The sequence below is a fragment of the Thermobia domestica genome, chromosome 10 (genome assembly GCF_964235325.1).
Source record: "Thermobia domestica chromosome 10, izTheDome1.hap1.1, whole genome shotgun sequence".
NCBI classification, from domain to species: domain Eukaryota; kingdom Metazoa; phylum Arthropoda; class Insecta; order Zygentoma; family Lepismatidae; genus Thermobia; species Thermobia domestica.
The window spans coordinates 233,519,890-233,532,296 of NC_137463.1; the positions used below are offsets into that span (position 1 = coordinate 233,519,890).

Genomic DNA, 12,407 nt, shown 5'->3' on the forward strand with positions numbered 1-12,407 from the left:
GAATAGACTAGGTTTGATTCGGATATCCGGATGGCACGTTCATGTCCGTTCCTTGTTAGCTAGTTAAAATTCAATTTTGAAGATATCTCACTACAGGTGATCGAAACTTTTAAATGGCCTTCCTTTGTTAATTTAAATGGTACAATTGTTTTCTTGGGTGGACAAAATTCCTGAGCTAGTTAAAATTCAAATTTGATTATGTCGCAGTACAAGTGATCGAAGTGATCGAAATTTGTGAATGCCCCTCCTTTAATAATTTGAATGGTATACTTTTTTCTTGGGTGGACAAAAATTGAACAAAGGTGTCGCACTACAATTAAACCGATCCGAAAAATCTTCTAGAAGTTATCTTCTGAGGCAATGGATTGAAGTTAAGAAACGTTAACAATTCAAGATGAAAATATATTTTGCGAAGTGTATGCTAAACAAGTAATACTTTCAAAGTAAGTAAGCTTATTTTCAGAAAAGGACATTTCTATTTTGTTCGACACCAAAAGCTCAAACTTCAGCTACGCTTTTTTTTTTCCTTCTTATATTTTCTTATACATAAATCTGGTAAGAAGTTTATGCAACTATGAAACAGCCTAGATGTAGCTTTCTTTTTGCATACTTGACAGAGTTCATCCCAAAGAAACCGTTGAAAAATGTATTTCGGGAAGAAATGAACAACCTTTTTAAAAATGAGTGCTTTCATACACACCTCTGTCTCTCGAAACGTAAATTCCCTACTAAGTCTTCAGTTATGTTTTCGATAACTTTACCTTCTTCCCATTTATTCCTTGCTTAAATCACTTTATTCCATTTAAAGTATCAATATTATACATTGTAAATTTTTGCTGTTTGAGATAGAAATTGTTACGGTAGAAGAAAATTGGATACAAAAAGTAATTTCAAATGGATTTATTTTCTTTTAAACAAGAACAAGAACATAAGGGTTTTTAATATAGGCTTTTAATACAGTAAAAATTGCCTTCAACAGGCCCCTTATTAAACGGAAATTTATTTTAAACGGAAATATTTCACGATCCCATGAATTTAGAGGTAAATAAAATGTGTTAAATTCTCTTGATTAGGTGAACCTGTGTTGCGAACAACGGATGTTAAACTTTTTAACGGAAATTTTCAAGTTCCGTAATGCAGTGTTTAAAAAATTTCTAGACATTCTGTGTGAGGTTATATATATAAACTACGTTGTCTGTAAAGGTCTTCGTTTACTTGTTATCTTACACATTCAACCTTTAATCCACCGCCATGTAAGGCCCTAGGTACCGTGCGAGTTTTCGAACGAAGTGCAATTTTTATAGAGTTATTTTCAAACTCCAATAGCTCATTCTCTATCTGGTCTGGAGACATAGAACAAGGAGCATAATATACACCATAGATCGAAAGGGTGCCAAAAATAGAGGAAGGAGCGCTGAAAAGGGCATAGCATCTACTTTTTGTCTTGGCCTTTGAAACCGTAGGTAGTTTTTTTTTTTTTACTGTAAGTTTTATGTGTATTAATTCGTAGCATAAATAAATAATTGAATACATTAGACCCATATACAATATTTTATTTTATCTATGTCTAGTATATGTATTTACCTTATTTATTTTTCGAAGCATAGAGCTATCTTCGTTAACTTTGAAACCTTTAACGGAAATATTTGAGAGTCCTGTTCAATTTCGCTAGGCAGGCTTTATTATGTGCTTATGCTAGAAATGTTTGTTTACTTCTCTGAGTATATTTACTCTTTATTCAAAGATACTTAGCACTTTATTTGTAAAACAATGGTGGGTCCAGAATATGATCAAGGAAGGGGCTAAACCATAGTTTTCAGCTTTATCCAGTGTAAAGCAGGATTGAAATACATTTTATCCAGTTTATACCTGAGGGCCAGCCTATATATATATATATATATATATATATATATATATATATATATATATATATATATATATATATATATATATAGAGAGAGAGAGAGGCTGTTTCAAAACAACACCGACAGCGTTTTTGGGAGATGATTCCTGACACCAAGGTAAGGCAAAAAGTATAAATCAACCTGGGTGCACAAATGCTTCCTTTTGGAGTTATAGGCTGCCAAAAATATGAAGAAATGAACTTGAAAGGTCCATAGCTCCAAAACTATGGGGTCTACCGTAGTCGGGTCAGGACTTTACTAAGGAACTAATATGTGCTCTATTCAAAAATATATGCTTCAGAATCTTGCAGTACTTCCGCATCATTTTTTATAGAGGTAGTTAGTGAGTACTTCAGATTATATGCCCGTAACCAAACTGCCTGTACAAAAATGGTTGCATGAGTACCTTAGGATTCTGAAACATGTATTTTTGGATAGCGCACATATTAGTTCCTAAGTAAAGACTTGACCCGACTACGATAGGTTCCATAGTTTTGGAGCTATGGACCTTTAACCCTTAAATACTACGCACTTTTTCTTCACATTAGTACTACGCGGAGTCTGTCAGACTCCGAAGAATATATTGCGGAAAAACTACCGACACATTGTTAATTTTCACATACACACTCAATATAACCAAGAAGGTAGTGGAAGCGACAATTTGGAGAGGCGGTAGAACGGGAAGTTATGGCGAACGCGAAGTCTGACGGAATCCGCGTAGTACTTACGGGTTAAAGTTCTTTTTTTCATGTTTTCGGCAGCCTATAACTCCGAAAGCAAGCATTTGTGCACTCAGGTTGGTCTATACTTTTTGCCTTATTTTGGTGTCAGGAATCACCTCCGAAACGTTGTCGGTGTTGTTTAGAAACACCCTGTATAAGTAGATGTATTTTAGTTTCACATACTGACTGAGAGCTGTTTGAACCCGATGAAACCAGATTTATTTAAGAAGCCTTGGACGCTTGCAGAGCTGAAAATATTAAAAGAGGCCTTGCGTTTATCAATACTCATTTCATTGTGTTGAGTTGAATTTCAGTTTAGCGTCCCTTTCAGCAGCGAGGCTATGTGAGACGTGGACCTACTGGTTAACGTGGAATCCGAACCACATGAGCTCCCGCTGGGAATCGAACCCGGGTCTCCCGCGCCAAAGGCGCGTATTCTAACCGCTTAGCCAGGGAGGAGCTCAATACTCATTTCAGTTCATAACGAGATTAGAATAGCGATGATTAAGACTTTGCAGTGCATTTGTGCTGTTTTATTCAATAACGAAGCAGACGCCCCCAAGACCAATCGAACAAGCATTTCTTCGAAACCCACATTCAATAGACGCGAAAAATTCTGGCATAAAATTCTTGTCTAATGTAAATAAAGTGTTCCTGGGAACAACGACGCACGAATTTCAGATTTAACAACAAGTAACATTGATTTTTTGAAATACTGTCCCTTAACGACCCGTGACACGGAAGGAACATTTTCGATGTACAGTAATGTTTTAAATGATAATGCAAGTTTTCGCCAGAAAACATCGAAAACTACATAGTTGTATATTGTAGCATGAATGCATCATAGTTATACACAAATATATGTAGTTCAAGTAATATAGCTTTTTACTCTAAAGATAAAATTCCTCATTTAACTTTAGCTTTTCATTGCTGCATATTTAAAATTTTTAGTGCATATTTGCATATTTTCAGTGCATATTTTCGTGATTTTTAGCGCATATTTGCATGCATATTTTGCCGTTTTTAGCGCATATCGATCCGAAGTCTAATCATGACAAAAGAAAGTCGAAAACGTATATGCACAAAAAGTAGCTACTTCTGAATATCAGTGGGAGCCATCTTGTGCCCATATAAAAACCGATATGACGACATTAGGCACATCTACACTATATTATATATTGGACTAAATTCATTCTTTTGAAACATACCTCAATTTGAATATACATTTCTCATTCATCTTTTACCTTCTGTTTATCAAATTTTATTCGTTGCTTGTTACAGGGTGTCTGAGTTCCTCTATCCTTAGGTTTGGGCATCACAGAGAGCAATGTCGGTGTCACTGTAGTTAATTTATTTACTACATATTACATTTAAGTATTTAGATCCACATATAGGAACTACAAATCGAGTGGATCTGTATGTGTTTCATTGTAATGTACACACAGATGTGTGCGTCTTCATGTTCTCCTTGACATGTTGCGGAGCATCTGATGAGTCATCGTTCGATAGTTTTTCTCCACACTTTCGAGGAATTGTTAAGTCTCTCGTGTACCAACGATGAGAAACATCTGTCTTGATTATTCTCCATAACGAGTTATTGGTGTAAGGTCCGGGCTTCGTGGGGGCCATTTCAATGGGATCGAATTGTCTAAGTGCAACCCCTCACATCAGTCATGGCCTTACAACTGAAAATCTTCATATCACAATGAATAAAGAGTTGTGGCACGGTGCTGGTTGTGACCACAAAAGCAGTATTATCAACAGTACAACTGAAATTGTTCTCTGCGATACTCAAACCTAGGAGTACAAAAAGTTCTTGGACATCTTGTATTACAAGTGAAGTATACCTTATGTTATAATACCTTCGATTTCTCTTCGCTGCATATCTTCTGCACAACTACGTATTTTCGTATGTGTTTATCACATAAAAATACGTTCGATTACATATCCTTACATATTTCTAAACATTTGCGTTAGTTATTTTTTTGAACCTAGTAAATAGCTTAATAGAACTTTATTATGCTCCGTTTCTGACCATTAAATATATTTGGTAGAATTGAGCTAAAATTTACTTTTAATATTACAATTATGAGTAATACACACAGATGAACGAGAATAACGGACAGACCAAATTTCAAAGAGCAAAAAGTGTGATTGGGATTAGAAACGAACATGAGTCTCTGCGATATCAAGCTATGCGCCACCACGCAACAGTTCCTTCCTTAAACATGTTTCATATTTTCACTCTGGAGGACAGTGATGCAAATTTGAGTCGAAGGAATCAGACTTCGTTTTGCATAATATCCTGAAAGTAAGTGTAAGACAGTATTCACAATAGTATAGCCACAAATATGACACAAAAGGATATTAATCATAAAAAATGCTCAGATTTGAAGCACAGCTTAGGTTACCACATAAATTGTTTAAACAGATTAGAATAGTGCTCTTATCATTTTCTGTCTATTTCCATAGTTATCGATCTCTTTAAAAACTACAGATGTCCTATTCGTTGTCGGTTGTCCGGCTAATTGTTGCTATATATATATTTTTCTATCTTAGATATGATGTCACATAATTATCTACTCTAACTGAAGAAATAAACAAAGCGCAACAAGTAATCACAAAGGATGCTCAATTCTAATTACAAGCACCACATCATGATTTCCAACTGCCTTTTTTTCATGAAACTCAGCTTCATCTCAATACCAAGTTTACTGGCAGACATCGCTCCAAATTGTGCAAAATATATGTGACAATTAATACAATAAACACTTTAAACTGACACCATGAATATATTTCTCTAACAAAACAAAACAATGCAAACACCGCAAATAGTGTACAAAAGTTAATGCCCTAACCACCTCGAAAATCATTTAACATTTAAAATTTATTGTGGAAGATTCATATATTTAACCAACACCCTGGCCACCACATATTAGTTCATATCGAGCTAAATATGTGTTTCAGTGATCCTTCTCTAAAAGAGAACGCGATTCCAATGTTAATTGTTAATTGTAATTATCTCTTAAGAAACACGAACAATAATGAGTAAAGCACAGAATATATTATTTTTCTTCATACTGGAAAGTTTCTCGTCTTGCATTCTCTGAGTATTGTTCTGACATATGTAACTCACAAATAATGTTCAATATACAACTGATACATCACTCTCAAGCAAATAACATTAATAAACCAACGCAACAATTCAACGGATTCGCAATCTTAATAAGAGGTTTATATTTGGCAAATAATTTCGTCAATTTGCCCATATAAGTTTAAATCGTTGATAAGTTATTATTATACTAGTCTATTAAGAATGTGAATCATTACTGTTTAGAAATATATGCAATAAATACTTATAATATATAAAATATAATAATAGAGGCATGAAAACGAACATACGAATCATATACGGTACTGGTTAATGGGATAGCAATGATACTAGTTTCACATATATTACTTTCATTCGTGTGCACGACGAAACAGAGTAGATGTAAATGCAATGAACTGGGCAACGACATACTTTATTACTATAAAATTATGTTCTGCAATACATAAGAAAATATTAAATACTACCCTCCAATACGGATTTATTTAATTATACAGAGATTACGGGGCAGATATATACATATTTATTTTTAAAAAATTGAAGTACGCATTTGACGAATTATCCTAGTAATCTCCAATGCATTAGCTTTAGTTTTGTCCTTTCACGGTAGCATGCTTCTCTTGGTGGCTGAACTTTCCATACCGTTTTCCCTATTACTCCCAGTTTTTAATACTTCAGCTGCATGTAATTAGCCGATGGTAATTAGTTGCATGTAAATTTCATGTCTGAAAAAAGAATCACATGTATTGAATGATAAAAGAACAATGTCTCCAATTAGGAGAAAGAAAAAATGATCTATGCCATTTATGATACTACACATATTGCAAATAACTTCAGGCCCATAGAAACACCGTTTGGAAATTTAATCTAAGTGAAACGTAATATTTGAGTTTTACGTCCAACGGTTATTCTGTGTAGACTAAAGGAGACGTGGATGATAACAACGTTTTAACCTAATTTGAAGCAGCAACAGAATATAGATCCTGAATACGATTTGCGCAGAAATTAATGTGATGTTTGCAATCATTAATGAATACCAAATATCAAATAAAATCCACGTAGTGTCATTTGGAAACAAATAAAAGTTATACCAAGTTGGCAACACTGCCAACCGAATTGCAACGCATGCAAAAATCATCATATTGATACAAATCAACTTTCGGAACTTTATCAAAGCTTTAACACACAGTTTCTGATTTAACGCGAAATATATATTTTATTTTCCATTGTCCGGAACCGATTTTGGGTTCCGAGTTGGAAACCCTGTAACTCGAAAACGAAGCGGAATTCGACTCATGCTTATAGGAACTTTTCTACTGAATTTGATGTCAGGATTCATCTCTCAAAATTTTCATACTCCCTTTCAAATCGCCTTGTGTATAGGATCAAAGTACCTACCCGTAGGAAATATTTACATTGCAAGTACAAAAATCGAAATTTCAATAATTGAGACTGTTAGGGGCTGCAGCCGCATGAACGGTTAACGGATATTAAATACTTAGATACTTCTCCAATACATGTAAAAAATTCAGATTTTTAAAAGGTGGGGGTTTTGAGAAAATGGCGTCCAAACATGGCGTTTTAATGAAATTTTCAGCTTTTCATCATGCTATAACGTGCGATGTAATAATCAGAAACGTAAGTCCTTTACATTTTCAAGAGACCTTATGGAGTAGATTTCGATGCTAGAAGCAGATGGTTGATATTGTTCGTGATGACAGGAAAAAAAAAAGGTTTGAAGTTAGCAAAAACTTCATCAAAGTTGGCAACATTGCGAGTAAATTTCGCGATTTCTATTGGACCAATAGACGAATTTTGGCCCTCCACCGAAACATACAACTTTATACTCTTCCTGCTATTGTGATTATGTTACTAAGTACATTCGTTTCTCTACAACTTTTAATTCGACATGTTTTTCAGTTTTCCGAACAATCCGAGAGAAGGGCGGCCATTTTGGAAGGCTGTATATCGAAGAAAATTTTTTTTGAGCAAAAAGAAAAAATATGGGTCGAATAATATTGCACGTAGATCCCATATATAAAAAATACATGAAATCTGAGACTATGATGGGGACCAATGGTTTGCCTGGACGATTTGAAATGGAATTTGTCAAGGTAGAACGTGATCTCCATATGTGTCTTCATAACAGAAGCACTCCACACATCGTATAGAATTAGTTATGCATGATTCCCGAACTTTTTTCAATTGTATTCTATTGTCGTGATGTCTTGATAAATACATATTTTAAGCCAATTCTGAAACTAGGCGCGTTCTAAGAAAATTATTGAACGAAGTAATTATAACCACATTAAAGTTATTATTTCAATTTATGTTTTAAAGTATATTTTTGGAGAATTTTTTTAACCTATTGTAATAAAACGCACTGTGGATTTTGTGGCTGGGGAGAATTCCAACAATACTGCCCTTCGGGTCTCGTTGTTATCCTATTTTAAGCAGGGTTTGCCCAATTGGGCCCAGCCCGAAAAAAACGGTGGGTTTATTCGGGTTGAACCCCCCTGAAAAAAAAGCACCTGGGTTTTTAAGTTTTTTGTTAGTATATTGTTGGTAAAACTAAGGTGATCACATTGAAAGTGATTTTTATCAGATTTTGGTCTTTCCTTGGGCGAATTAGATGCTTTCGCGTTAAGGTGCACAACACCCTTCAACATAAGACATTTATAAAGTTCTGAATGGATAAGAAACCTTACCTTAGCTTGAGATAATTGTAGAACAAATTAATATATGGATGATGCTTATAGCCTGATAGAAGTAAAATATACAATTTTATACTTTAGAAAATACTTTCCGTGAATAGTGTGATCATCGACTCGGCGACAGCAAGCAACGATATCCCTCATATATTTGACGGGTTTTAGGCCATAGGTACCGATACTACCAATAAATATGTAGTTCATTAGTAAAACTATTAGTATTATTTTTTATTACCTTTGATGGTAACACAAGTATTCTTCAGTAAAATTTGGTTTTCCAACAACAGTTTAATTCTGTTATTTGTTGCTACTATTCAAATAAGCATTCTGTAGAATCAATACCAGCAACAGCATAAAAATTCTTGTCAAATTTAAAAGCTTAATGTCCGGAGTTCCGAAGACTGCGTAACGCTTACTACTTCAAGTGCTTAATTCAAAATTCCGTACTAGTTGAAGTTTCGATGAAGAGTAAAGACAACTGCATTTTCGAAAGAAGAAAAAAAAGTGAAAGAAGTGCTCGGAAAGTTCCCGCAATTAAACGCACAAAGCATCAGAAATGAATACTTTAACAATAGAACTATTTATTTTACGCTGGAAAATATTTAATTTCATTTAAGACATTTTAAAACACTTACTTTATAAAATATGAATTATAGCTTTAATTGTTTTAAATTAACTTCCTGGAAAGAACCGTCTTGCAACAAGTGCTTGGGAAATTCCCGTAATTGAACACACAAAGTATCGGAAGTGAACTTCAACAACAAAACATTTGGCGAATATCACTGAGGTTCCTGGGATGATTCGAACTACATTTGTTCGTCTGCCAGTAACCACACTACTACAGGGCACAACTTTCGGTCTTTTAAGTTTAAATGTTCAGGGTATAAACACGAGACACTAAATTTCCTACATAGAATTTGGCGGCATACCAACGTAAAATTTCAAAATGGTGGTCATTTTTCACAAGAGCTGTTATCCACGCTACAGGGTGAAATTTTCGGACTTTCAAGTTGAAATTTTGAGAGTAGAAGCACGAGACATTCTAAATTTGCTGTATAGATTTTCTGGGCGATCCAATGTAAAATTTCAAAATAGCGGCCATTTTTTTTCAAAACAGCAGTGAATAGAATATTGTTGCAAGTTGTGACCAGTGTTGAATTCAGACATTTTCACCCGGGAGGGAATGTCAACTCCTCGGGAGGGAGGTTTGCTTTCTTCTGTATTTTTGCAAGAAAGCAGCATATTTAAGAATCCCATTTACATATACATCTTACCTAATATTGAGACTAATTGCTGATAAATATTCAATGTGAGATTATAATTAAAAAAAACAATACTTTGATTTAATCTAAAACATTAAATAAAGACTGGCAAAAATATTTTACACTAAACTTTAGCTGCTATTTACAGTAGCTCTTTTTGTTATTATTTCCTATATTCAGTAGTTACTAATGTAGAAGTTTTTAAAAAGATTTAAATTAACTCAAATATTTTTTGTCCTAAAACAAACATACATAGGAATATCTTAACAAAAGGTTATTATTCTTTCTCACACTTCTGATTCTAAATCAAGCATATTAGCCTTGGTTTCTTCACTGCATACACATCAATAGTTTAGTTTACGAAATCTTCAGTAGGATTAGTGCCGTGTCGTGGAAAATCAGCACTTGGCGCGAGATTATACGACGGCACCCCCGTATATAAGAGTGAGGTCGACAGACCAGCCGCGAAAGGTGAGAAATTTTCTAAAGTAAACCCTGCTTTTCATAGATGTTGAGCACTTTTCATTACTTTTTTTCCTTTCGTTTTATATATATGCACATGTTTCATTCCTCTGTTTTTTTTCTTTTCTTTTTCCCTCCCGAATTTTGCACCCCGTACTTCGGCGCCCGGGGCCGTCGCCCCGCTTGCTCCTCCCCCATGGCACGTCACTGAGCAGGATCTTCATCACCTTCAATAGCAATCTTTCACTTATATACTACTATCATATTAATAAATTCTATATAAGTCTCTAATCCAGGAGGGATAACTGTTCCTCCCTGATCCCTTTAAATGACGCCCTCTGAATCTCACCCTTTAACTGAATTATTTTTAATTAAAGAAAGGTGTGTTTACTTTAACAATCGTAAAACACATTTCAAATAATGCAAGAACTACATTTTCAATACTGAAGTCTGTTGACATCAGAGATCATATGGAATGATCGAAAGATCTTCCCTATCTTTCCTTTCCTATCTCAACCTGTGCTAGTGCTACCTACTAATATATAATATAGGGCGAGAGTATAGTACCTACTAAAATGCAAACCTTTCTTCAACAGTTAACAATTTCATGTTCTGCCAAACTCGGTCATAGCGTTAAGAAATACAAGTTTTATTGACTATTTGGTATTCTACCTTAGATGTTACATGTTTAATATTTAAATAGAATGGGTCTGCATCATTTATATGTATATTGAGAGATCGGATTTCGTGTGCACGTGCACGGAAAGAAAGCAAATAATTGGGTGAAGAAATTTCTACATTTTGTGACTGAAATTTTTTGAGTTTCTCCGGGGGGGAATGAATTTCCTTCGAGGGGGAGATTCCCCCCCGGGCTACCCCCTGAATTTAACCCTGGTTGTGACAATGATAATCTTGAAATATAAATCACATTTTAACACTTTTACCCCAAAGACACGGAAATATTTCGAAAAACCCCAACTAAACCCGAAAATATCCCATGGGCCCATGTGGATTGTGCTTTTTCAAAAAAATTTTTTTTTAAACTCTGATTTTAAGGGTTCAAAAACTTGTAAAATCTATGCACAAAATATGTGAACTGATTCCACAATAAGATAAAAAGAAAAAGTATGGTTAACCTTCCGCAGAGTGCGGCCCCGGATTAGACGCACATGAACCAGTTTTCCACGTTGTGCTGCTATTTATTTCTTGTTGTTATAATACACCTTACCTAGAATTAATTTTCCTTCATTTCCGTCGTTCATTCTTAACTATTAATCATAAGTATTTCCTATATTCATGGTTTCTATGCTCTTCGCTAGATACTTAATTGTCTGTATTGTATTACTTCGCAAAATTAATATCTTTCAACTGTTAAATGTTACAAACTTCTTATTGTACAGAAATAACAAAACTAACGAATCCTTTTTGTTTTCATGTTTCCAAACAGCAATATAAACACCACCAAAAAAAAAAAAGTCTGGTGGCAGAGCAAGAGAACCGTGCATTTTGGGGTGACCAAGGTTTTTTGATGTTTTCTTATAGACTTTGATGTGCTGAATGCAAAACTGCCGGGTGCAACGCTGGCACCCTTGAGCATTTCCCACAAAACTCACTAACGATTTCCCCTCCCCCCTTTTATTAAAAAATCGTTGACTTCGAGAAAATTATCTGTAACTTCTACAGTAGTTAACGCAGAATAAAAATTCAAACCTTGTTCTACTTCTAATGAAACAGTCTTTCCAACTATGTTAATTACTTGGGCTGCGACGAACAAAAAAGGGAAATTCTGGAAAATTCCCTCCTAAAGCATCTTTCAGCTCTTAATATCCAAGAGCCGTACCTCGAATCTCTATCCGGAAAGAAAATATTTTTATATTTTCTTGAACTTTCCACACTAGCAAACAATATTAGGAAGGGTACCGCCCTGGTACCCTTGAACATTTCCCACAAAACTCACAATTTCCAATCATTTGTATTTTACCAAAAAAATTATTGACTTCTGGGAAATTATGTGTAACTTCTACAGTAATTAACGTAGAATAACGGTTCAGACCTTGTTATGCTTCTATTGGAACAGTCTTTCCAACAATGTTAACTACTTGGGGCTGCAATGAACAGGAAACTAAAATAAAATAGGAAATACCGGAAAATTCCCTCCGAAAGCATCTTTCAGCTCTTAAAGTACAAAAGGGATGGGGTGTATCTTCTTCCGATAGAAATATTTTCAATTTTCATGA

General features: G+C 34.6%; 1 protein-coding gene across 6 annotated transcripts in view; it reads right to left on the reverse strand.

The window, feature by feature from the left end:
• Positions 1 to 1,972: 1,972 nt before the first annotated feature.
• The window catches only part of LOC145663083 (uncharacterized), a 78,223-nt gene continuing 67,788 nt past the window's right edge, over positions 1,973 to 12,407 (reverse strand). For 3 of the 6 annotated variants that reach the window (XM_081729332.1, XM_081729328.1, XM_081729329.1), the window contains one exon: positions 1,973 to 4,931. In XM_081729332.1, the coding sequence (XP_081585458.1) occupies positions 4,868 to 4,931 (64 nt within the window). In that variant the 3' untranslated portion in view covers positions 1,973 to 4,867. The other 3 variants (XM_081729333.1, XM_081729330.1, XM_081729331.1) reach the window with 1 other exon arrangement.